Source organism: Ranitomeya imitator, chromosome 9 (assembly GCF_032444005.1).
Source record: "Ranitomeya imitator isolate aRanImi1 chromosome 9, aRanImi1.pri, whole genome shotgun sequence".
Classification (NCBI taxonomy): Eukaryota; Metazoa; Chordata; class Amphibia; order Anura; family Dendrobatidae; genus Ranitomeya; species Ranitomeya imitator.
In genome coordinates this window covers 37,259,171-37,286,497 of record NC_091290.1, presented here as the reverse complement: position 1 = coordinate 37,286,497, position 27,327 = coordinate 37,259,171, and the positions used below count along the sequence as shown (strand labels likewise).

The 27,327-nt window shown below is 45.8% G+C and overlaps 1 protein-coding gene across 3 annotated transcripts; it reads right to left on the bottom strand.

Annotated features, from left to right (window-relative positions):
* Nucleotides 1-166: 166 nt before the first annotated feature.
* Nucleotides 167-25,939, bottom strand: TRPT1 (tRNA phosphotransferase 1). 3 transcript variants are annotated; one of them, XM_069738548.1, is made up of 8 exons: nucleotides 25,902-25,939; nucleotides 17,564-17,623; nucleotides 15,531-15,612; nucleotides 14,733-14,902; nucleotides 14,024-14,192; nucleotides 10,625-10,681; nucleotides 10,235-10,345; nucleotides 167-226 (listed from the first exon to the last, which is right to left on the bottom strand). In XM_069738548.1, the coding sequence occupies exons 1-8, from the start codon at nucleotides 25,908-25,910 to the stop codon at nucleotides 204-206; spliced, it is 681 nt and encodes a 226-aa protein (XP_069594649.1). In that variant the 5' UTR covers nucleotides 25,911-25,939; the 3' UTR covers nucleotides 167-203. The 3 variants fall into 3 exon arrangements, with proteins under 3 accessions (XP_069594649.1, XP_069594650.1, XP_069594651.1); XM_069738549.1 differs by lacking the exon at nucleotides 25,902-25,939 and adding an exon at nucleotides 25,647-25,732; XM_069738550.1 differs by lacking the exons at nucleotides 17,564-17,623; nucleotides 25,902-25,939 and adding an exon at nucleotides 25,647-25,725.
* Nucleotides 25,940-27,327: the final 1,388 nt, after the last annotated feature.

Here is a 27,327-nt window from a genome sequence, read left to right as displayed (position 1 = left end):
TGGGCATACTCCTTTACTATTTATGGCATGTTATAGATGCAGATATTTAAATGGCCAAGTCACACAGCATTGGTACTTTCACAAGTCTAATCACCCCCCTATAACTGAGACTACATACAGTATATATTTAACCAGTGTTGAAATCAAACAAAACCAATATCATACAAACTTTTTAAATAGTTTATTTCGGGAAGAGATTTTCATCATTCGAGATCAAGCAGTTTTCCTACAAAAAGAAAATATAAAAAGTATAAGTTAAAAAAATACATCCCAACAATTAGAACCAGATATCCTACAACCCTGCAAACACATGGCACATTGCCAGAGGCCAATCATTATTATAAATGCATTACCGTACTTATTAATTTGTTAATGGCACATGCAGATCTGCCATACTTTTTGCTTCATTATGTGATTAATTCACACCTTTTTTTGTCCTTTTTTTGCAGAGATTCTATTTGGTCACTTGGCCCCCAGTTTGCTTCCATTCCTGCCTGGGACCACGTGCTGAGTATTGCACGCATGATCTGTGCCTCTCATCTGCATTGATGTCACGTTCATTGCTCCCCTCTAGCTCGGCTTCACCACGTGCGGTATTATTTTGTGCATACGAGATTATTAACCAAAGTTATAGGAGGGCAATGAACTGGAAGTCAATAATGATGAGACTTTCATTGTGGGCGTTATAGAGCCGACACAGATCACAAGTGCAACATGTGACCCGAGACAAGGAGAGGGGTGGGAGGCACTCAATGGATTAACATTTTTGACGGTGTAAATGACAAAGTTGCTTAGGGATAAAATGGAGACATATTTTACAATAAAAAGTTATTCCCAGTAAACCCCTATAAGGCCTCATTCAGACGTCTGTGATTTTTCCCATTTTTTCCCGTTTCATAAGTGGCTTTGATTCAATCCCTACCAGTCTGTCTTTATCGTTATAAAAAAAGCCTCAAAAAACAAATTGCAAAGCTTCTCCTACTCAACAAAATGTCAATTGTGGACGGTATCCGTGTGCTGTGTTTTTTTTTTAAATTCGTTTATTAACCATAATGTTGAGAAAACAACAACATAATATACAAATTTATACTCCTTAGTATTACATTCAATATTGAGTACGTACAATGTATACATAACTGAATATCATAGTGTGTGTCCAACATATCCTTTACTCCATTGAAACCGTACATATCTGACGCGGAGTCATGAAAAATTAACAGTTATTAAATCTTAACTATAACAGTATTCTACTAACTACCTTTCTGCCGCCTAACAATAAACCTACGTCCCTTTCTGCATGATACCTAGAGAGAATTGACACTTTGCACTAGCATAAATAACCATGAGTTTATAAAGTTAGGTGAGAGGAGTTCCAGCCGCTCCAGATCTTCTCAAATTTACCTGGGCATCCTCTATTCTGGTACAGTGTACGTTCGTATGGAATAATCGAATTTACTAACTCAATCCAGGCTCTGAGGGAGGGACACGAACCCCCCATCCACCGCATTGCCACCACCTTCCTTGCCATGAAAAGTGACTCTCGTAAGAAAATTGCAACGTGATGACCCCAAGTCTCCTCATCCCATACCCCAAATAAACAATTTAGTGGCTCAAGAGGAACAGGGGCCAATACTATGGAGGAGAGTAATGAGGTCACCTCCTTCCAATATTGAAGAATGACCGGGCAGCTCCACATCATGTGAACAAAGTCCGCATCTGACAGGTGACAGCGTAGACATTCCGCAGAGTGAAGTCGACCCATCTTAAAAAGCCGCACGGGAGTTAGATATGATTGGTATATTATGTATAATTGTGTCATTCTGTTATTAACCGACGGGGATACCTTCATCGGGGACTCTAAAATTTCCTCCCATTCTTCTTCCTGTGTGTCAGGGATGAGTCTCTCCCATTTCTCCCTGATGAGTCTTATAACTGATTCCGCACCCACTGATAGCATGTAGGTATATAAAGAAGAAATGAGGCCCTGGGGTCCCTGGGATTTGAGGACTCCTATTAGAGGCAAAGACGAGATTGTGCGGCCCGTAGCCACCCCCCTCATATATGACTGGAAAGCTGACCTTAATTGTAAAAAACGAAAAAATTGGGATCTCGGAATATCATGTTTAGTCTGCAGCTGTTCAAAGGACACAAAGGTCCCCCGGTCATGTAAATCCCCCACCGAAGTAACACCATGCATCACCCAGAAGGCGGTGGACGGGTGATTCAACAGCGTTGGAAAATAGCCATTTTCCCAAAGGGGCATTTCAGCTATAATATCTGTATATCCAACAACTTTTTTTATTTGTCTCCAGATTAATCTTGCCAGTCGAAGCATGGGCAGCGGATGAGGGGTGATCATTCTCTCCGATTCTAGAAAACCCAATGGACACTCCACCCGAGCAGAATGAAGCAAATGATGTTCAGAATTAGGAAGATAACCACCAGGCATCCACGTGACCAATGTCTTAGCCTGCCCAGCCAGATAATATAGAAAAAAGTCCGGTAACGCCGCTCCACCCCCCTGCTTAGGTCTCTGTAAAACAGAAAGTTTAAGTTTGGGCCTAGATTTTCCCCATATAAAGGAAGTTATTAGGGAGTTTAAATTAGTAAAAAGGGACTTAGGTACTGGTACTGCGCTATGTTGCAAACAATAATTAAATTTAGGAAGCAGAATCATTTTGATTAGGTTGATACGGCCCGCAACAGATAGTGGGAGTTTGCTCCATGATGCAAATTTGGATTTGACTAGTTCTAGCAAAGGATAAATATTAGGTTGTAAATCGGAATTGCCACTTTGGGACATATAAATACCCAAATACTTAAAATTGGATACGACCGGTAGTGAGGACAGAGTTTCAAGGTTTAGCATGGGGGTATGAGAGAGAGGCAGTAGAGCAGATTTGTCCCAGTTTATATACAGGCCAGAGTATTTACTAAAGACGTCTATGATAGCAATCACTTTGGGCAGTGTTTCCTATGCCTTATCCATGAATATTACCATATCGTCGGCATATAAGCCGATGGTATCCAGCCGACCCGCTATATCTATGCCTCTGATATCCGGGGAGGATCTCATACGTATTGCCAATGCCTCTATTGCGAGAGCAAAGAGAGTCGGTGAGAGGGGGCATCCCTGACGGGTTCCCCTAAACAATGAGAGGGACTTAGAGATGGAATTATTTATAATTATGCGCGCCTTAGGTTTCATATATAGTACACTGATCCACCTTAGAAATTTATCTCCAAAGCCATATCTCTGTAAGCATGCTGATAGGAAGGGCCATTCACGAGAATCGAAGGCCTTGGCCGCATCCAAGGATGCTATTGCCCAATTGTTATCTGACACCAAAGAACTATATTGAATTATGGATTGAACTCGCCTAATGTTTATAGAAGTATTTTTGCCAGGCATAAAGCCAGTTTGATCTGGATGGATAAGGTCCAATATGATGGAATTCAGTCTAATGGCCAAAATTTTAGTGAAAATTTTATAATCTACATTAACTAACGATATGGGCCGATAGGAGCCACATTCCAGAAGGTCCTTCCCCTCCTTTTTAAGTATAACAATATTTGCCTCATAAAAGGTATCAGGCATACATCCTCCCTCCCATATGCCCTGGAACACTTTCAGTAGGAGTGGTGCTAGTATACCCCGGTATCTCTTATATAACTCAACAGGAAACCCGTCCGGCCCAGGAGCCTTCCCAGAGGACATGTCCATTATGGCATATTCTACATCTTCCAAAGTGCATGCAGCATCCATAAGTTCTCGCTGAGTGGGATTCAGTGTGGGGAATATTACATCTGATAAATAATCTAGACATTGTGAAACGCCGAGGCCACTTTTGGAACTATATAATGATTCATAGTAGTCATAAAAACATTGAAGTATTTCTTCAGTCGTGGACACTAATGAGCCGTCTGGTGCACGAATCTGCAATACTGTATTAGATGTATTATGCTGACGTACCAGATAGGCTAGGAATTTACCGGTTTGATTTCCCAATTCAAAGTATGACTGACGTGCGAAGAACAGCTTACGTTTAGATTTGGTGTCCAAGTGCTGAGTGTATAATCTCTGTGAGGTCAACCATTCAATTCTATTGCCATTGGTTTGGCTAGCTATATATGCGGCCTCTGCATCTTTCAGTCTCTGTTCCACCCCGTCATCCTCCCTCAAGGTCACCCTTTTTATGTATGTAATCGTGGAGGACAGACATCCCCTCAAGTATGCTTTGAGGGTGTCCCAGAATAAATTGGTGTTCTGGGGCTCTGAGTGAGACGATATGAAACAATTTAACTGATCCTCTGTTCTGTCGTTATTATCCATTAGTTTAAGCCAAAATGGGTTCAGCTTCCAGACCATGCCACTCCTTGATTGTCCAAATTTGAGTTTAAGTATAATCGGGCTATGGTCCGATATCCCCCTGTTACCGTGTTCCACACTATCCACCCACGTTGCCAGCCCACCAGAACCGAATATGTAATCTATGCGGGATAGAGATTGTCTAGTAGATGAGTGACAGGTATACCCCCGCACTCCAGGGTGACGTATCCGCCATAGATCAAGCCATCCACTACCCTCTATAAATGATGCCAACTGGGTCGGGGCTGAAGAGGGGGGCTCCCCAGATCTCCCGTCGTCCAGTCTCAATTTATCAAGGCTATTATCCATGACTAAGTTAAAGTCTCCCATACAAATGACTTGTGCGTCCGGATAATTTAGAGCAAAGCCCATTGCCATCCGGAGAATTGACATACTAGCAGGGGGAGGGTTATAAACACATAAAATCACATATTCGCTGGAATTAATTAATGCATGCACAAATACAAATCGGCCATCAGGGTCCCTTCGAGCCTCCTTAGCTTCCCATCTAACATCTCTATGTATTAACAATGAAACTCCTCTCGAGTAGCTGGTGTGGAAAGCATGTATGTACCATTGTACCCACGGTTTCTGTATATATCGGGCCGTATCCCTGGTCAGATGAGTCTCCACAAGGGCTATTATGTGAGGGAGGTAGTGCCTGATTTGCGAGAAAACCTTAATTTTCTTTCGGGGGGATTTGATGCCTCGTATATTCCACGTCATGCATACTATTTCAGACCCCATGTCTATTTATCCAAATATGATACATGCTATTACTCAGGCAAAGGTCAAAGGTGGTACATAGGAAGCAAGAGCATTGTCGGCGGCAGTTTCTACTTAAATAACAGAGAAAACCAATAAAAGAAGAAAAATTGAACAAAAACCAAACAGTATAGGAGCAACGTCCTGTGCTCCCATTGTTAATAAGGGGATACCCCCGCTGGATTCAGCGTCCGGTATAGTTGGTAATCTGGACTTCTCCAGAGAGAGCTCCTTATTTGGTAATCCAAAGAATTCTACTTGACTAGACATATTCAGGATTCCTTTACTCAAGACTCCCCATGAGATCGTAGCCATTCGGTCACCTCCGCCGGATCCGTGAAAAACACCGAAGAACCCTTGTAGACAACACGGAGCCGGGCCGGGAAGACCATTGAATAGATGATATTTTTGTCCCTGAGTTGCCTCTTGATCTCCATAAATCTGGCCCTTTGTTTTTGAAGTTCCACGGAGAAATCCGGGAAGATCGAGATTACAGCATTATCGAGTTTAATAGGGCTTTTCTGCCGTGCCAACCGTAAAATAGTATCTCTATCCTTGCAATTGAGGATCCGTGCCAGAAAAGGTCTAGGAGGGGTCCCGGGAGGAAGAGGTTTTGTGGGTACTCGATGGGCTCTTTCCACAGCAAATGTCGATGAAAATTCATCTCCCAGAGAAGATTTGAGCCACCCCTCCAGGAATGCCTCAGGTTGTTGACCCTCTGAGCGCTCCGGCAGGCCAATGATACGGATATTATTCCGGCGTAGTCTGTTTTCTAGGTCATCTGCCTTTTGTTTCCAGGCATTTATAGAGCCGGCTACTTTTGTCAACTTGGCCTCCATGGGTGTGATGGTATCTTCTACATGTGATACCCTCTCCTCTACTTCTGTAATGCGTCCCTTCATAGTCTGCATGTCTTGACGGAGACGTCCCACCTCAGTGTGTACATCCTCTATCTTCTCGGTGAGAGATGTTCTGGTTAGGGAAATAGCTTGCATTAACTGGTCCGACGCTTGTTTAAGCGTCAGTTCTTCCTGTTCACTTCCCTCAGTACCATCAGAGGGACGATTTTTGCGTTGCACTTGAGAGGGGTTATTTCTAAGATTACGTGTGTTATCAGAGGGATCAATTCAGGCAAATTCCTTCAGTTTGTCAGCTGCCCCTGAGCCCTTAGTGCGCTGCATGATTAGCAAGGTCAGAGTCACAATACAGTGGGGCAAAAAAGTATTTAGTCAGTCAGCAATAGTGCAAGTTCCACCACTTAAAAAGATGAGAGGCGTCTGTAATTTACATCATAGGTAGACCTCAACTATGGGAGACAAACTGAGAAAAAAAAATCCAGAAAATCACATTGTCTGTTTTTTTATCATTTTATTTGCATATTATGGTGGAAAATAAGTATTTGGTCAGAAACAAAATTTCATCTCAATACTTTGTAATATATCCTTTGTTGGCAATGACAGAGGTCAAACGTTTTCTGTAAGTCTTCACAAGGTTGCCACACACTGTTGTTGGCATGTTGGCCCATTCCTCCATGCAGATCTCCTCTAGAGCAGTGATGTTTTTGGCTTTTCGCTTGGCAACACGGACTTTCAACTCCCTCCAAAGGTTTTCTATAGGGTTGAGATCTGGAGACTGGCTAGGCCACTCCAGGACCTTGAAATGCTTCTTACGAAGCCACTCCTTCGTTGCCCTGGCGGTGTGCTTTGGATCATTGTCATGTTGAAAGACCCAGCCACGTTTCATCTTCAATGGAAGGAGGTTTGCACTCAAGATCTCTCGATACATGGCCCCATTCATTTTTTCATGTACCCGGATCAGTCGTCCTGGCCCGTTTGCAGAGAAACAGCCCCAAAGCATGATATTTCCACCACCATGCTTTACAGTAGGTATGGTGTTTGATGGATGCAACTCAGTATTCTTTTTCCTCCAAACACGACAAGTTGTGTTTCTACCAAACAGTTCCAGTTTGGTTTCATCAGACCATAGGACATTCTCCCAAAACTCCTCTGGATCATCCAAATGCTCTCTAGCAAACTTCAGACGGGCCCGGACATGTACTGGCTTAAGCAGTGGGACACCTCTGGCACTGCAGGATCTGAGTCCATGGTGGCGTAGTGTGTTACTTATGGTAGGCCTTGTTACATTGGTCCCAGCTCTCTGCAGTTCATTTACTAGGTCCCCCCACGTGGTTCTGGGATTTTTGCTCACCGTTCTTGTGATCATTCTGACCCCACGGGGTGGGATTTTGCGTGGAGCCCCAGATCGAGGGAGATTATCAGTGGTCTTGTATGTCTTCCATTTTCTAATTATTGCTCCCACTGTTGATTTCTTCACTCCAAGCTGGTTGGCTATTGCAGATTCAGTCTTCCCAGCCTGGTGCAGGGCTACAATTTTGTTTCTGGTGTCCTTTGACAGCTCTTTGGTCTTCACCATAGTGGAGTTTGGAGTCAGACTGTTTGAGGGTGTGCACAGGTGTCTTTTTATACTGATAACAAGTTTAAACAGGTGCCATTACTACAGGTAATGAGTGGAGGAAAGAGGAGACTCTTAAAGAAGAAGTTACAGGTCTGTGAGAGCCAGAAATCTTGATTGTTTGTTTCTGACCAAATACTTATTTTCCACCATAATATGCAAAAAAAATGATAAAAAAACAGACAATGTGATTTTCTGGATTTTTTTTTCTCAGTTTGTCTCCCATAGTTGAGGTCTACCTATGATGTAAATTACAAACGCCTCTCATCTTTTTAAGTGGTGGAACTTGCACGATTGCTGACTGACTAAATACTTTTTTGCCCCACTGTATATATATATATAAGCCCAGCAAAGTTATCACAGGATGGTGGTTGCAGCAAACTGAAGTTTAAGTTATAAATGGGACAATCTCAAAGTTCCACTGGGGTGCCGCGCACCAGGGAAGGTTCACCGTGCACCAGGGAAGGTTCACCGTGCCTGCAGTGTCAGCAGCCAAAAGAGGGATCCAAAGCCCTCAGGAGTAATGGCACCGACAAGTGGAGTGTCTTAGATATGAGGAGCGCAGGGCCCAATCTTCCAGGGCACACACCGCGCGTCCTCCCAATGTGTCCAGGATATGTGCTCGCTCCCCCACTCTTACAGCGCTGCAGAGATATTAAGATGGCGCCGCGTCTTCAACTGCCGAAGCGCGCGCTCTGAGGGTGACAGCCGCTCCACACAGGCACCACTTCCGCCCCAGTCTCTCACTCACCCGGTGCACCGCAAACCCTCAGCGCCTACCGCTGGCGTCGGCAATCGCCTGGGGATCATAGCGCGGCCCCGTCCTGACTCAGAGTGGTACCGCGCTTCTCCCTGCAAAGCGCGCTCTGCCCAAGATGGCCGCTTCCCAGCCGCGGGTCCCGAGATCTTCAATCTCCGCAGCTCCCCGGCCACATCGATCTCCCGGCAGGGTCCCGGAAAGTCGCCTGGAGTCTAGGGGGTCCGGCGGTGGTGAATATATCACCGTATGCAGGGGTCTTGGTGCAGGATATTAAGAAGGATTGGGGAGCTCTCTCACAGTGCGTCCTCTCTCCTTCACTACATAGCCACGCCCCCCTCCGTGTGCTGTGTTTGAGTTTCACAGACCCATAAACTTGTATAGGTGAATCGGATTAATAACAGACATGTCTTCGTGATTTTTTTTTTTTCCACTGGACACATGGTCCCCAAAAACACAGCTCCGCAGATGGGTACATGTGCTATCCGTGAAAAATATAGGACACATACATGGTTCACGGAAACACGGAAACATTGCTGAGGCTTAAAGGAGTATTCTCACATTTAAAAGTTATCCCCTATCCCCAGGACAGGGAATAACTTTCTGATCACTGGGGATCTGACCGCCATCAATCCCGAGAACCGTCTGGCTGATCATGATCACTCTCACTATTTCACTTATTCATTCTCGTCTGGACTATTGTAACTCTCTACTAATCGGCCTCCCTCTTACCAAACTTTCCCCGCTCCAATCTGTCCTGAATGCTGCTGCCAGGATCATATTCCTCACCAACCGTTACACCGATGCCTCTACCTTGTGCCAGTCATTACACTGGCTACCCATCCACTCCAGAATCCAGTACAAAACTACTACCCTCATCCACAAAGCACTCCATGGCTCAGCACCACCCTACATCTCCTCCCTGGTATCAGTCTACCACCCTACCCGTGCCCTCCGCTCCGCTGATGACCTCAGGTTAGCATCCTCAATAATCAGAACCTCCCACTCCCGTCTCCAAGACTTTACACGTGCTGCGCCGATTCTTTGGAATGCACTACCCAGGTTAATACGATTAATCCCCAATCCCCACAGTTTTAAGCGTGCCCTAAAAACTCATTTGTTCAGACTGGCCAACCGCCTCAATGCATTAACCTAACTATCCCTGTGTGGCCTATTTAAAAAAAAAAATCAGGTTCCTCGCATTATGTTCTCATTCACTTTGTGCAGTTAATAGCCCTCTGTGTCTGTACTGTTACATACTTAGGCAGTTAACTGGTTCATGCAGCTTTACATGAACACCCGATCCTTACACTATGGCCGGTCCGAATAACTAAAGCAATTGTTACCATCCACCTCTCGTGTCTCCCCTTTTCCTCATAGTTTGTAGCTTGCGAGCAGGACCCTCATTCCTCCTGGTATCTATTGTGAACTGTGATTTCTGTTATGCTGTAATGTCTATTGTCTGTACAAGTCCCCTCTATAATTTGTAAAGCGCTGCGGAATATGTTGGCGCTATATAAATAAAAATTATTATTATTATTATTATTATGTGCATTTCCGCTATATTTAGTCTTAGGGGGGAGTGCTGGAGATTGCGCTCAGATGATCTTTGGCGCTCCTAGAGGAATGAATGTAATTAGAACTTCTGCTATGGGGCCCCATGATTTCTATGTACTCCTCTGTCTCTAGCCTTTGAATAGGAGATAACTTTCAAACCTGAAAACACCAGCTTAAAGCACGACAAAAGTATGGCTGTAGTACTCAAGTCCACCACTATGTGTCTCTATTGCTACAGAAATTGAACAAGATCATCCAGATATGACCTCTTTCCTTCATGTATGATTACTGCTAATTTCCCCCCCAAATCTTACTGTGAGGTCTGAGCTGTAAAGCCTTTAGGAAATATTTAGGGAGGAGAAGACCGTCAGCATTCCCAGGTGTGAGGAGGACACGGTTAGCGGACCAGAAGAATGGTATCTGATCTGCAAAACAAAACAGGGTGAAATATGTATCCATAACCACCGATATATACAACCTGGGTCTTCATTTCACCATCTCCCCCCACGACCACGACTTTCAATTCCATGTGCCAGTGTAATAAATGCCCGGATATTACGCTCCGGGTGCAGCTCTAGCAATAACGATTTAACGTTCCGGATCATTTATTCCAGGAGTGATATTGTGTGAGAAGCACTAGTGTCCGATTATGAGTGAAATATTGCAATGTTTGTATAACAGATGGAGACAAAGACCAGACTTACCCTCTGTAGCTTTAGGAAGGTCTATAAATATGGCTACTTCGCAGTCCCTACGCATGCCTGCGGAGAGACATATTGACCATTAAGTCAATTTACAACACTCACATGCAGACTCTGTTAATGAGCCGGTAATCACTTAACAGTGACATTTGCCAGACCCCACTTGTATTATGTCACGGTTTAATGAGGGTTTTTCCCAAAGCTCTGGACCACTTATGACTATGTACACATTGGCCGCCCCATGATGAAAAGGCATCCACTGCTGGGAAGCCAATCGACTAATTACAGGACGTGATACAAAAAAAAGTATTAAGACATTTCCCATTTTAAAGGATAGTTACATTGGAGGAAAGGGAGAGGATTGCAATATACTATACAGAATGAGTCCATCCATCGCATTCCTTATTTTTTTTTCTTAATTTTCCCCCATGATGACACTTGATGTCCAGGAGTAGTTTGGTATTTACACAATATCCTACTGACCAATTTCCACCCCCATCAAAAATATTACTATTATTATTATACATTTTGATAGCGCCATTTATTCCATGGCACTTTACATGTGAATACGGGTCAAATATAGACAAATACATTAAACATGAGCAAAAAAACAAGGCACACGGGTACATAAGGAGGGAGGACCCTGCCCGCGAGGGCTCACAGTCTGCAGGGGATGGGTGAGGATACACTAGGAGAGGGAAGGGCAGGTTGTGCGGCAGTTCAGTAGGTTCAGGATCACTGCAGGTTGAAGGCTTGTCGGAAGAGGTGGGTCTTCAGGTTCTTTTTGAAGGTTTCTATGGTAGGCGAGAGTCTGACATGTTGGGGTAGAGAGTTCCAGAGTATGGGGGAAGCACGGGAGAAGTCTTGGATGCGGTTGTGGGAAGAAGAGATGAAAGGGGAGTAGAGAAGGAGGTCTTGAGAGGATCGGAGGTTGCGTGTAGGTAAGTACCGGGAGACCATGTCACAGATGTATGGAGGAGACAGGTTGTGGATGGCTTTGTATGTCATTGTGAGGCTTTTGAACTGGAGTCTCTGGACAATAGGAAGCCAGTGAAGGGCTTGACATAGGGAAGAGGCTGGGGAATAGCGAGGAGACAGGTAGATTAGTCGGGCAGCAGAGTGTAGGATGGATTGGAGTGGTGTGAGAGTGCTAGAGGGGAGGCCAGAGAGTAGGAGGTTGCAGTAGTCGAGGCGGGAGATGATGAGGGCATGGACTAGTGTTTTTGCGGTGTCGCGGTCAAGGAATGCGCGGATCCGAGAAATATTTTGGAGTTTGAGACGGCAAGAGGAGGCAAGGGCTTGGATATGTGCCTTGAAAGAGAGGGCAGAGTCGAGGATCACCCCGAGGCACCGGGCGTGTGGGACTGGGGAAAGTGAGCAGCCATTGACATTGATAGGTCTGGTGGAGGGGTAGAGTGAGATGGGGGAAAGATGATGAATTCTGGTTTGTCATTGTTCAGTTGTAGAAATCGAGCATAAAAGAAGGCTGAAATAGCAGAGAGACAGTGCGGGATTTTGGTAAGTAAGGAGGTGAAGTCAGGTCCGGATAGGTAGATCTCTGTGTCATCAGTGTAGAGGTGGTACTGCAAACCGTGGGATTCTATGAGCTGTCCCAGGCCGAAAGTGTAGATGGAGAACAGTAGGGGTCCTAGAACAGAGCCTTGAGGAACACCGACTGACAAGGGGCGAAGTGAGGAGGTGGTGAGGGGGAAGGAGACACTGAATGTTCGGTCTGTCAGATATGACGAGATCCAGGAAAGGGCCAAGTCTGTGATGCCAAGAGATGAGAGGATATGTAGCAGAAGAAAGTGGTCCACAGTGTCGAAGGCACATTAGTCTAATGAGAATGTGGACATTGATATAGTTAATTTAGATACTAAAAACATTTCCTAACCGCAATGTTGTAATGCCAGGCCACATACTGGAAGAGTTGTCATAGGTACAGAGGCAGGAATAAGGTATTCACAAATTCCTAATGCTCAAGGGCTCGTTCATTTGGTGGGAATATGGATCCATGCTATACAGATCTGCATTGAAATAACAGACATCTATGGGGCTTTATGGCCCATTTAGACGACCCAGTAATAGGCAAACCAATGTTCATCTCAACTATCAATGCATCTGAAACAGGCACGCAATCACACAATGAACAAGAAAAATGCTTCCTTGCAGAAACATCACCTATATCAGCAGTATATAGCTCCGGATAAACAAGACATGTGCTGCTGAAAAGAAGATGCCATACCGTGCGACTAATGTCCCAAGGCAAGCTGATCAGTCTGGCCTAACCTGATGGTTGTGTCCCATACAGAATCAATGTCCCCCCATACAGTATTATCGGTGGTCCATATCCTATTTTCTCTGTGATTTTTGTGCAAGCATATATGATCCGATCACCAGAGTGTTTTGCTCATTCATTGACTGATTGCTGGACTGTTCAGGAAAGCTGATTATCAATCAATATGGCCTATTAATGGTCTGGTCTAACCTGATGGTTGTGTCCCCATACAGTATTATCGGGGGCCCATGTCCTGTGTTCTCTGTGATCAATCAATATGGCCTATTAATGGTCTGGTCTAACCTGATGGTTGTGTCCCCACACAAAATCATTGGGTCCCCATACAGTATTATCGGGGGCCCATGTCCTGTGTTCTCTGTGATCAATCAATATGGCCTATTAATGGTCTGGTCTAACCTGATGGTTGTGTCCCCATACAGTATTATCGGGGGCCCATGTCCTGTGTTCTCTGTGATCAATCAATATGTCCTATTAATGGTCTGGTCTAACCTGATGATTGGGTCCCCATACAAAATCATTGTGTCAGTATTATCGGCGGCCCATGTCCTGTGCTCTCTGTGATCAATCAATATGTCCTATTAATGGTCTGGTCTAACCTGATGGTTGTGCCCCATACAGATTCATTGTGTCCCCATACAGTATTATCGGCGGCCCATGTCCTGTGTTCTCTGTGATTTTTGTGCATGCATAAATGATCCGATCACCCGAGTGTTTTGCTCGTTCATTGACTAATTGCCGGACTGTCCAGGAAAGCTGATAATCAGGAACGATCCTTCCTACGAATGCTTGTTCGTAGATTATTGGCTAGACTAACTGGGCCATAAGATTTCACATGGACATAATATACGTTTTTTTCTCACGGTTAAATGTAGAATTTGTGAAAAACAATTGTATCATGTTTTATTTCCCGATCTGTTTCACCCAATGGGCATTGATTCTAAAAAGGAGGATATGGTGCTATACGGCGGCAGTAGACGGTGGCAAATGGAGCGCAGCCAGTTCAGTCATTTGACAGCGTAAGGACCGAGCGTGCCACCGCACAAGCCCCTTGCACGCAACGTTAGTAGGGCCTATTCTTTATAGACGAACACTGAATTACTGACCGCTGATCACACCATCTCCCTCTCCTGGAAGTTGCGTGGACAGATGGATATGTGTCCTGTTCATACGAGATAGGCCACCCCGGAGAATTAAAGGCCAGTGACGGATATAGGTCCCATGTATGGCTTGTGGAGGAAGTTCAGTTCCTAATGGCATGAGTTCGACCTCCACCTGCAAAAAAAGAAATCAAGAGTATTAATAAATGTTTATTTTTTACTACATTCACAGACAAATACTGTAATCCAAAAAAAAAGTCAATGGATTTCATTTTAAACAAACGATATTCAGATCAGTTCACCAAGCGATCGATAACGTTAAAAAGAACCAACATAATTGCCCAGCAACTTGTCGTGCACATGTTCCATCTTTTGCAACTTCTTTCAATTGTTTCAGGTTTTAAAAAGAGGTTAAAATAAGTGACTGATCCATTCTTCAAGCAGCTTGGAAGCCGCCATGTTACATATGGAATAATAAATAAAAAAAGATGCCGCAAAAGAAGACGCGTCAGGAAAAACACTGCCGGAATTTTCCTGATGAGTCGTCTTCTTCAAAAACCATGCAGGTCCGCCAGCATCTAAAAGACATTGTGCGCGCATAACCTTAGAAAAACGGAGATTTTATTGGATTGGATTACAGAATGCTGATAGTCGATGGCTAGGAAAATCCAGATGGTGACGAGAGTGCGATCGATAGTAGACCTCTGTGACGCACCTGTATTGAATGTCCTTGGTTAGCTCGGATTTCTATGGTCCCTTCGGGTTCAGAGGTTCTTATGGAGAATCGCTGCTTGTCATTACATCTGACTACACGCTCAATGTCATCCTGGGTAAAGGAGCGAAACTGCTGAAGGTGGAGGAGGAACGAAACGGGGACAAAGCCATCTAAGGAAGATCAGAGGGAACAAGAAGACAAGACAAAGGGTGATGCTATAACTATGTCTTGTTTTTTCAATTTCAGAAAACCCCTGTCCCCATGTTATAGATTTAAAAAAAAAAATCTTACTTGCCCTCCCCAGGTCCGGTGCTGAATCTTCACTGCTGCCCCGTCTGATGTCACCTCGATAGCACTGCTGCCAATCAGTGAGCTCAGTGGGGCTGAGCGGATCATACAGTCAGCTCAGGAAGAGCTCATTTATTGGCTGCAGTGCTGACTTTACAGCAGCAGAGACTCAGCACTGGACCAGAGGAGGGTAAATAAGGTGCAATTTGTTTGTTTTTCCTAAATAAAGTACAGGTGGAGATCAGCGGTTTTTTGAAACCGGAAAACTCCTTTATAGTGGTTGTGCTTGGCGTAGGTTACCAATGTCAGATCCCTGGATGTACGGTGGTAGCTGGTTGTAAATGTTAGATGAAGCTGAACAGCAGATCATCTTCTAGTCTCTATCCTACAAAGAACTACAGAAATGTTTAAAAAGTATCCAAGTTTCCTTTCCCTAAAATAAATCCATTTGTTTAAGCATAGAGGATAACAAAGTAAAATAAATAGCAGCTTTCTTCATGAAAGACCTACCTGACCCCATGGGCAAACCCATTTCATTGGCTCCATGGCGCAGAGCGTAAGATAAAAGCTTTGATAATCGTACATCGGGGTCCTGATGAAAAGAAACATTATGTTTCATTTACAAATATTACAATTTGCACAGTACACAGAAGAAGGAAGAAATAATATGGCTTCTGGAGGGAAAGATCTGCTCCAGTCTCTGCAACTTGGGATTCCAGGTACATTCTTAAAGGGAACCTGTCAGCTCGAAGGTGAGCTAAGCCCACCGGCATCAGGGGCTTATCTACAGCATTCTGTACATAAGCATAAACATAATGTACTTATCTACTGCATTCTGCACATAAGCCCCCGATGTATCCTAAAAGATGAGAAAAAGAGGTTAGATTATACTCACCCAGGGGCGGTCCCGGTCCGGTCCGATGGGTGTCGTGGTCCGGCATCTCCTATCTTCATCAGATGACGTCCTCTTCTTGTCTTCACGCTGCGGCTCCGGCGCAGGCGTACTTTGTCTGCCCTGTTGAGGGCAGAGCAAAGTACTGCAGTGCGCAGGTGCTGGGCCTCTCTGACCTTTCCCGGCCCCTGCACACTGCAGTACTTTGCTCTGCCCTGAACAGGACAGATAAAGTACGCCTGCGCCGGAGCCACAGCGTGAAGACAAGAAGAGGACATCATCGTAAGAAGATGAGAGGCCCCGCACCGGACCGCGACGCCCATCGTACCGGGACCGCCCCTGGGTGAGTATAATCTAACCTCTTTTTCTCATCGTTTAGGATACATCGGGGGCTTATCTACAGCATTCCAGAATGCTGTAGATAAGCCCCTGATGCTGGTGGGCTTAGCTCACCTTCGATTTTGGGGGTGACAGGTTCCCTTTAATAGTGATGAGCAAATGTTCTGGGATAAGGTGTTATCTGAGCATGCGGGTGCTAACCAAGTGTCTTCGACGTGCTTGAAAAATATGTTCCAGTCCCCGCGGCTGCATGTCTCGCGGCTGTTCGAAGGCGGCAACACATGCAGGGATTTCCTGTTTGTTAGGTAATCCCTGCATGTCTTGCGGCTCTCGAACAGCCACGAGACATGCAGCCGCGGGGACTGGAACATATTTTTCAAGCTAGTCGAAGACACTCTATTAGCACCCTTTCACGCATCACTAATTCTTAAGTGTATTCTATATTTGGGTAGAATTTTTCGATTATTACAGGGTCCATCTGGTTTCCCTTTGGTGTCAGTTTTAAGAACAGAAGAAAAAGTGAAGAATGCAGAACTTTTCATTTGTTCCAGACAGATAATAATCAACAATGCAACTCTGCTTCCATTGGCATCAGTTAGCAAACGGGCATATTCTGGATATGATTTACGCCTGTTTTTCCCCAAAACGGAACACACAAATTGAAAGTCCAGATAGAAACTTGACGATCTGAGATTCCACCATTATTGATTAATTTTAAAGCCCCATCAACTCCAGTAAGCTGTACACATGAACAGTAAGCAAACTAACAAAACACAGACTGGTAGGCTACGTTCAGACATTGCATTTTTTTTCCAGCTATTTTTATGCAAATGAAATGCTGCTTTTTACAGTACCAGCGAAAGCTCTGAGATTTCAGAATTTTGTTTTTCCTGACTGAACTGGAAAACTGCAGCGTTTTGTTTATTTTTTATTTGCAGCATAGCGTTTTGCCTAATTTTTTTCGCCCATAGAAAGCAATGAAAGAGTAAAAACACTACAAAAACATAACCATATATTTTTGGTGAATAAAACTAACTTTACTAAACATGTTCTGTAGACAAAATACATAATTTGCACCCCTAAAAAAAAAACACAGCAAAAACGCACTGGAAAAAAGCAGCAAAACCTGCTTTTTTGTAAAGTTGCAAAAACACAACATGTGAACATAGGCGTACAGAGAGAGGACTCTGCCCGTACAGGTTACAATCTACAGGGTATGGAGGAAGGAGACGGTAGGTTGGGGGGGATTATAACAGTATTTGGAAAACTGATCCGTTTCTATCGTTATTTGTATGCAAAGGTTCTTATGTACCTGGTTTCTCCCTCCTTTCCTCCTGTGACTGGAGTGAGTTCCTTCCATATTTTTCAATTTCTAGATCATACAAAGAAAAGAGAACGATTATCTACTATATAAAGCTGAATGTGTGTATGTGTGTATGTCCGGGATTGGCATCTGCACCGTCGCAGCTACAGCCACAAAATTTTGCACAGTCACATGTCTGGACCCCGAGAGCGTCATAGGCTACGTTGTGAGGTGAAATTTTAACCCCGCGCTTTCCAATTCACCAAACAATTTTGTCCCTATCTACATAATGGGGAAAAAGTGAAAGGAAAAGTGTTGGAGGCGTCGCAGCTACAGCCACAAAATTTTGCACAGTCACACGTCTGGACCCTGAGAGCATCATAGGCTATGTTGTGAGGTGAAATTTTAACCCCGTGCTTTCCAATTCACCAAACTATTTTGCCCCTATCTACATAATGGGGAAAAGTGAAAGGAAAAGTGTAGGAGGCAAATTGACAGCTGCCAGATGTGAACAAGGGGGACTTAAAGAATGAGAGTGATGGCGCAAAAGAGTATATACCGTACAGTTGCTAAGGTGGGGCCCCGACATGGGATACTCACCACACATGGGGATATGAACACACACAAACAAAATGCGCCACACACTACCATGTGCTTGAACACATATACCACCCTCAGCACACATTTCACCACACATACACCAACCTCGCCACATAAATGTCGAAAAACAAAAGTCGCCACTCAAAACTCGCCACGCGCAAAACTCACCACATGCAAAAACTAGGCTCACGCAAAACTCGCCACAAGTGCAAAACTCACCTCATGGAAAACTCGCCACACGCAAAACTTGAACACGTGGAAAAATTGCCACATGCACAAAAGTTGCAACACATGCAAAAGTTGCCTCACACAACACTTGCACATACTCAAAAGGCACTACACATAAAACTCGCCACGCGCAAAACTCGCCATGTGCAAAACTTGCTGCACACAACTTGCTACACTAACCTGTCACATGCAACTCGACACACAAGTCACTACACGCATGTTGCCACACAACACTCATCTCACAAAAGTCGCTACATGCATGTCGCCACACGCAACTCAGCACACACAACTTGACAAACGAAACTCGCCCTAAAACACACATAAGTCTGGTATTATCCTTCAAAAATAAAAATCTGATTAATAAGCAGACAAACTACAAGAGCAACAAATGTACCATATAGGAAATACGGCAGCTGTCAGTCACATGACCTGTCTATTATGTGTATGTGTGAGCTAATATATACTGCCAGGGGGAGGGCTTCCTGTTGGCTGGGGATTTATCAGGCTGCCAATTTAGCTTACAAATACTGAGGTAAAAATACTGAGCAAATAACGTGTGAACGAGGTCTAATACAGGAGGAGATGACACACAGGTATCTATAATATAACGCTGGGAGCGTCACTCTGTCCGAAGCCTCTATAGACTGCGCAAGCGCCGGCGCAGTCTGGGCCTCACAGAGCGACGCTCCCGGGAGATCGCGGTATGCGTAAGCACTGAACGCATACCGCGATCTCCACCGGAGAGTCAGGGACCGCCAGGAGGGAGGGTAAGTATACTCACCTTTCCCGGTTCCAGCGCTGCTTGCGGCTCCGTCTCCCGGCTCCTCTGCTCCCGGCTCCGGAGGGCGCGGACTGCGCAGGCGCCGATTCCTGCTGCCGGAATCGGCGCCTGCGCAGTCCGCGCTTTCCGGCGCCATTTTCTTGAAGACACACTCGGGCTCCACTGCAGGTGTGTCTTCAAGAAAATGGCGCCGGAAAGCGCGGACTGCGCAGGCGCCGATTCCGGCAGCCGGAATCGGCGCCTGCGCAGTCCCCGCTTTTTGGCGCCATTTTCTTGAAGACATACCTGCAGTGGAGCCGGACGATAGGTGAGTATGGTATTTTTTTTTTTTTTATATGGCAGCAGCATTCGGGGGCATACACACTGGAGCGGGGGGCATATAATACAATGGTGGCGCAGGATGGGAGCAGCACATGACAGAACGGGCGCAGGATGGCAGCAGCACATGACAGAACGGGCGCAGGATGGCCGCAGCACATGACAGAACGGGCGCAGGATGGCAGCAGCACATGACAGAACGGGCGCAGGATGGCAGCAGCACATGACAGAACGGGCGCAGGATGGCAGCAGCACATGACAGAACGGGCGCAGGATGGCAGCAGCACATGACAGAACGGGCGCAGGATGGCAGCAGCACATGACAGAACGGGCGCAGGATGGCAGCAGCACATGACAGAACGGGCGCAGGATGGCCGCAGCACATGACAGAACGGGCGCAGGATGGCAGCAGCACATGACAGAACGGGCGCAGGATGGGAGCAGCACATGACAGAACGGGCGCAGGATGGCAGCAGCACATGACAGAACGGGCGCAGGATGGCAGCAGCACATGACAGAACGGGCTCAGGATGGCCGCAGCACATGACAGAACGGCCGCAGGATGGCCGCAGCACATGACAGAACGGGCGCAGGATGGCCGCAGCACATGACAGAACGGGCGCAGGATGGCCGCAGCACAAGACAGAACGGGCGCAGGATGGCCGCAGCACAAGACAGAACGGGCGCAGGATGGCCGCAGCACATGACAGAACGGGCGCAGGATGGCAGCAGCACATGACAGAACGGGCGCAGGATGGCAGCAGCACATGACAGAACGGGCTCAGGATGGCCGCAGCACATGACAGAACGGCCGCAGGATGGCCGCAGCACATGACAGAACGGGCGCAGGATGGCCGCAGCACATGACAGAACGGGCGCAGGATGGCCGCAGCACATGACAGAACGGGCGCAGGATGGCAGCAGCACATGACAGAACGGGCGCAGGATGGCAGCAGCACATGACAGAACGGGAGCAGGACGGCCGCAGCACATGACAGAACGGGCGCAGGACGGCAGCAGCACATGACAGAACGGGCGCAGGATGGCCGCAGCACATGACAGAACGGGCGCAGGATGGCCGCAGCACATGACAGAACGGGCGCAGGATGGCCGCAACACATGACAGAACGGGCGCAGGATGGCAGCAGCACATGACAGAACGGGCGCAGGATGGCCGCAGCACATGACAGAACGGGCGCAGGATGGCCGCAACACATGACAGAACGGGCGCAGGATGGCAGCAGCACATGTCAGAACGGGCGCAGGATGGCCGCAGCACATGACAGAACGGGCGCAGGATGGCCGCAGCACATGACAGAACCGGCGCAGGATGGCAGCAGCACATGTCAGAACGGGCGCAGGATGGCCGCAGCACATGACAGAACGGGCGCAGGATGGCAGCAGCACATGTCAGAACGGGCGCAGGATGGCAGCAGCACATGACAGAACGGGCGCAGGATGGCCGCAGCACATGACAGAACGGGCGCAGGATGGCAGCAGCACATGACAGAACGGGCGAAGGATGGCAGCAGCACATGACAGAACGGGCGCAGGATGGCAGCAGCACATGACAGAACGGGCGCAGGATGGCAGCAGCACATGACAGAACGGGCGCAGGATGGCAGCAGCACATAACAGAACGGGCGCAGGATGGCAGCAGCACATGACAGAACGGGCGCAGGATGGCAGCAGCACATGACAGAACGGGCGCAGGATGGCAGCAGCAAATGACAGAACGGGGACGCAGGATGGGAGCAGCAAATGACAGGATGGGAGCAGCAAATGACAGAATGGAGGCGCAGGATGGGAGCAGCACATGACAGAACGGGGGCGCAGGATGGGAGCAGCACATGACAGAACGGGGGCGCAGGATGGGAGCAGCACATGACAGGATGGGGGCGCAGGATGGAGCAGCACATACCAGGATGGAGACCATATACCAATATAAATGCTCGCCACCCGGGCGTAGAACGGGTTCAATAGCTAGTATACTATATACAGGGGAGATGACACACAGGTATATACTATATAGAGGAGGAGATGACATACAGGTACATAGTATATACAGGAGATGACACAGGTATATACTATATACAGGAGGAGATGACACACATATATACAGGGGAGATGAAACACAGGTATATACTATATACAGGAGGAGATGACATACAGGTATATACTATATACAGGAGGATATGACATCCTGATATATACTATATACAGGGGAGATGACATACAGGTACATACTATATACAGGGGCGATGACACACAGGTATATACTGTATACAGTGGAGATGACACACAGGTATATACTATATACAGGTGGAGAGGACATAAAGGTATATACTATATACTGGAGGATATGACACACAGGTATATACTTTATACAGGAGCAGATGATACACAGGTATATACTATATACAGGAGGAGATGACACAGGTACATACTATATACAGGAGGAGATGACACACGTATATACTATATACAGGAGATGACATACAGGTATATACTATATAAAAGAGGAGATGACACATAGGTATAGAGGAGGAGAGGACATACAGCAGGTATATACTATATACAGGGGAGATGACATACAGGTATATACTATATACAGGAGATGACATACAGGTATATACTATATATAGGAGGAGATGACATACAGGTATATAGTATATACAGAAGAGATGACATACAGGTATATAATATATACAGGAGGAGATGACACATGGGTATATACAATATACAGGAGATGACATACAGCAGGTATATACTACTTACAGGGGAGATGGCATACAGGTATATACTATATACAAGAGAAGACATACAGGTTTATACTATATATAAGGGAGATGACAAACATGTATATACTGAGGTGAAAATGAGGGATGTGAGGTGAAAATGAAAAGGTGTGAGTGCAAAATGAGAGGAGTGAGGGAAAATAGTGGAGTGATCGGAAAATGACAGATGTGAGGTCGAAATAACAAGTGTTAGGGGGGAATGAGAGGAGTGAGGGGGAAAATGAGAGGCATGATGGGAAAATAAGAGACGTGAGGTGCTATAACTAACCACAGATATTTACTATGCCCAGGCAACGCCGGGCTCTTCAGCTAGTCAACAATAATAATCATAAAATCACCGATGAAAGGATCCCGATGCAACAACCACGTTAGTAGTTTGAAGCTGACAGGTCGGAGAGATGAGAACCTCCTCCTACCTGCCGGCAAAGAGGCCTTGACCCAGATTATCCAACCGTTATTCTGAGCAGCAAATCTGCGGCCCATTACAATACTAATATTGTACTCAATGTAATTCAAAGGAGGAAATCTATGGTAAATTCTGTAGCATTTTCACAGTGATAATTTGGTGCAGATTTTCAACCGTGTAGAAAATCCCGTTTGGTTGTAACCATATCAGTTGGGGTTCATTAGGATGGCTGTTGTGCAGCAGTCACAGTCCAAATAACATCCTTGGGTACCATATAAGTGCAAATTTACGACAGAGGGGAAAATTTTTTAAGACTGGCCTAAATAATGTGTTCGCTGGAGTTAGATGCACCTAATCTACCCGTTCGGTATTTGGGTATAGTACGGCACTTATGTCAGTAACATAGTAACATAGTAAGGCCGAAAAAAGACATTTGTCCATCCAGTTCAGCCTATATTCCATCATAATAAATCCCCAGATCTACGTCCTTCTACAGAACCTAATAATTGTATGATACAATATTGTTCTGCTCCAGGAAGACATCCAGGCCTCTCTTGAACCCCTCGACTGAGTTCGCCATCACCACCTCCTCAGGCAAGCAATTCAAGATTCTCTCTGCCCTAACAGTAAAGAATCCTCTTCTATGTTGGTGGAAAAACCTTCTCTCCTCCAGACGCAAAGAATGCCCCCTTGTGCCCGTCACCTTCCTTGGTATAAACAGATCCTCAGCGAGATATTTGTATTGTCCCCTTATATACTTATACATGGTTATTAGATCGCCCCTCAGTCGTCTTTTTTCTAGACTAAATAATCCTAATTTCGCTAATCTATCTGGGTATTGTAGTTCTCCCATCCCCTTTATTAATTTTGTTGCCCTCCTTTGTACTCTCTCTAGTTCCATTATATCCTTCCTGAGCACCGGTGCCCAAAACTGGACACAGTACTCCATGTGCGGTCTAACTAGGGATTTGTACAGAGGCAGTATAATGCTCTCATCATGTGTATCCAGACCTCTTTTAATGCACCCCATGATCCTGTTTGCCTTGGCAGCTGCTGCCTGGCACTGGCTGCTCCAGGTAAGTTTATCACTAACCAGGATCCCCAAGTCCTTCTCCCTGTCAGATTTACCCAGTGGTTTCCCATTCAGTGTGTAATGGTGATATTGATTCCTTCTTCCCATGTGTATAACCTTACATTTATCATTGTTAAACCTCATCTGCCACCTTTCAGCCCAAAGTAACACTTCTCAACATTAAAATTGAAGCACCAAGAAGGCAAAGTTGTGGAGTTATGGAAATTACAGGATGGATAGACATGTTACTGATATTCAAATGATGGAAACAAACTTTTTTTTTTTAATCTTGATTTATTCAATATTGACTATGAGCGTTATGCACATAAATCGTCGCATTTACAGCCTCGGCTGCTATCACCAAGGTGATTACTGGTTATCTTCAGGATGTCCTCCTGAAGACACTAGGGTAAATTATCAAGATCCGCTGCTGGCAGCACCCTGTGCAACTGCTGACCAATGATGTCCCAGATGTGCTCGATGGCGATGGGAGACAAGTCTGGAGACACTGCAGGCTATGGTAGCACATTTAGACCTTGCCGACTGTATGTGACATGGCATTGTCTTGAAAAACGAAATGGCCACCCCACTGGTTCCACCAGCAAATTAATGTAATGTCAAACTGTTAGTGCACCTGGAATGAAGACAAGTGGGGTCCCGCTACCACACATTATACCACCCCACTCCATAATCCAGGGAGTAGGACCGGTGTGACATTCTCTCATGAAGCCCTTCCCTTCATGGCGCTGCCCAAGTGGTCTTGCCAGATTTGATGAATGGCATGATTTATGCCGTGCTGCAAGTGAAATTAGATGTCGTATACTGAGGCGTCAACTAAAAACCATCAAAAAGCGTTTATGATTGTGAGCCCTCGCGGGCAGGGTCCTCTCTCCTCCTGTACCAGTTGGGACTTGTATTGTTCAAGATTATTGTACTTGTTTTCATTATGTATACCCCTCCTCACATGTAAAGCGCCATGGAATAAATGGCGCTATAATAAATAATAATACCCGACATTGGATTATGAGCTACAGGGGCTCCATTGACTCAAACAACGGCTTTTCACATCTCCAGACTTGTCTCCCATTGAGCACATCTAGGACAGCGTCCTAGGAGCCATTTTTCAACTGGACAACCCCTGGACCCATGTTGCTGGTTCTTCTGTGAGAAGCCTGCGTGGCCTAAATGTGCTCCCACGGCTGCAGTGTCTCCGGATTTGTCTCCCATCGAGCACATCTGGGACGTCATTGGTCCGTGATTACACTGAGCTGCCAGCAGCGGGTCTTGATGATTTAGGTGTCCAAGTGCATTCAGAGGCAGAACCCACCTAAGGAAACCATTAATACCCTTAGTGATAGCCGCTGAGGCTGTAAGTGCGGGGATTTCTGCATGTCGCCCTCATACTCCACAGTGAATAAAGCATGATCTTTGGAAAATTAGGTTTTAATTTTTCCATCATTTGCATAGATCAGTAACACGTCTATCCATCTTGTGATTACCAGAATTCCACTATTTTTCCTTCTTTGTGTTGCAATTTCAATATTGAGGAGTGTGTGGCCATAGTACCGCACTAATGTCAGCACTGTATGGTGGCATTATTTGCTGACACAAATGCCACACTATACACAATAGCACAAGAAGCTTTGCACTTATTCTTTTCTTTTGCACATGGCTGTCTAACTCCTCAGTCACATATATACGAGCCCTGGAAACAACTACTTGGTAAACAGTGCAGGACACAGTCAGTATCCAGCACAGCAGGCTTCATACTGCAACTAGGCCGCAGCGCCACCACCACTGCCTAACGCCTACAACTACCGGCATGCATTGCGTCATTATCAGTCCCGGAACATAGAAGAGCTGACAGCGGGGTAGTGTGACAACCTGACCTGTAACTGCCTGAAGACCTCGGAGCCTGCACGACCCCTCCGCTGAGCTCACCGACTGTTGGTCTGTTTCCTGGCGACAAGATCTAACGGGATGCACGCCGGGAAATGTAGTTTCAGATGAGGAGTGATGTCTATAGCCACAAGATATATATATATATATATATTTATCTGACATATGGGGGAACTACTTCAGGAACATGCAACCAGCTATAGCAAGCAGTGAGGCGGCTGCTTTCTAACTGTATATGTACATACCTGCAGCATTCCCACCTCTCCTTGGGCTTGTTTGGAAATAATGGTATCAGCAGAGCTTAAGCTAAAAAAACAAGGCTGGCAATGCAAACCCCAGCAGCAGTGTGTGGTGCCAGTACTATCCCCCATGCCATGGGAAAATAGTGAATAGAGAATGTTGCTTTAAGAGGTTTTCTGATCACCATAAATGGGCAAAATTGCAAAGTTCTTGTAAAAACAACAACTTTGCTATTTTTTATTTTAAAAAAAACTTCAATTCGCAAGAACGGCGGGATTTTTACAATTTTATTGCTTACTGCTTGTTGCCTTGGTTACCGGTCACCTCTGCAGTCTGAGAGCAGTGGCCAGTCTCCTAGACAAGGAGCGCAGCTCTTACAAGCTCTTTTCTATAGTGCTTGTTAACGCTGCCCCGACTCTGGATGCGGACAGCTTCAGGGTTCCTTTGTTCCTCCTGAGGTAAAGCTTCTTCTGCTTGCAAGATCAGAGAGTGCACAGTTTGGGAAAAGGACACAACCAAGCTGCTGGCTGGAACTATCGATCAATAAGGTGCCTTGAAAATCACAAGATTAAAAATGACGCCTGCCTTGTAGTAACTTATTGACAGAGCGTGGAGAAATCAATCTTTGAATCCACAGGCAAATTTACCTGGAAGTGCATTGGTAAAGAACTTTACATTAAGGGTATGTGCACACGTATAATGGTCCACTGTGGATTTTTCCGCAGCGGATTTGATAAATCTGCATGGCAAAAACGCTGCGTTTTTGCTGCAGATTTACCGCGTTTTTTCTGCGGATTTCACTGCGGTTTTACAATTGCGGTTTTCAATAGGAGCAGCTATAAAACCGCTGCGGAATCCGCACAAAGAAGTGACATGCTGCAGAATGTAAACCGCTGCGTTTCTGCGCGCTTTTTTCCGCAGCATGTGCACAGCGTTTTTTGTTTCCCATAGGTTTACATTGTAATGTAAACTCATGGGAAACTGCTGCGGACCCGCAGCTGCAGAAACGCTGCGGATCCGCAGCGTTTTCAGCATCGTGTGCACATACCCTAAAAGGTTTGTCCGGCAGGCGTCCTGACCCAAGTGTGAGATCTGCATAAAAATACACTCTAGTCCGGAAAGCTGCCGACCAGTCCGAGCATTGCGTTGCGATCCTTGTCTGAGTCATGCAGCCGCCTGATTCCCCCTAATAAAGATATGTTATTCTCTGCGGCCACAATACATTTTTCTCAGGTCGCCCATGCGGTTCCGTGAACGAAAACAAGTGTATGGAGAGCTCCATTGATCTACATGAGTAAATGGCTGCACATGGATGAAAGAAACATCGTTGAGGCTGTATTGTAAAGGGTGAAATACGCAAGGACGATGCAGAATAAATTGAGATGCTCCGGATCTGAAATCTGCAGCTCGGTCAAAATTACGTAGTGTGAG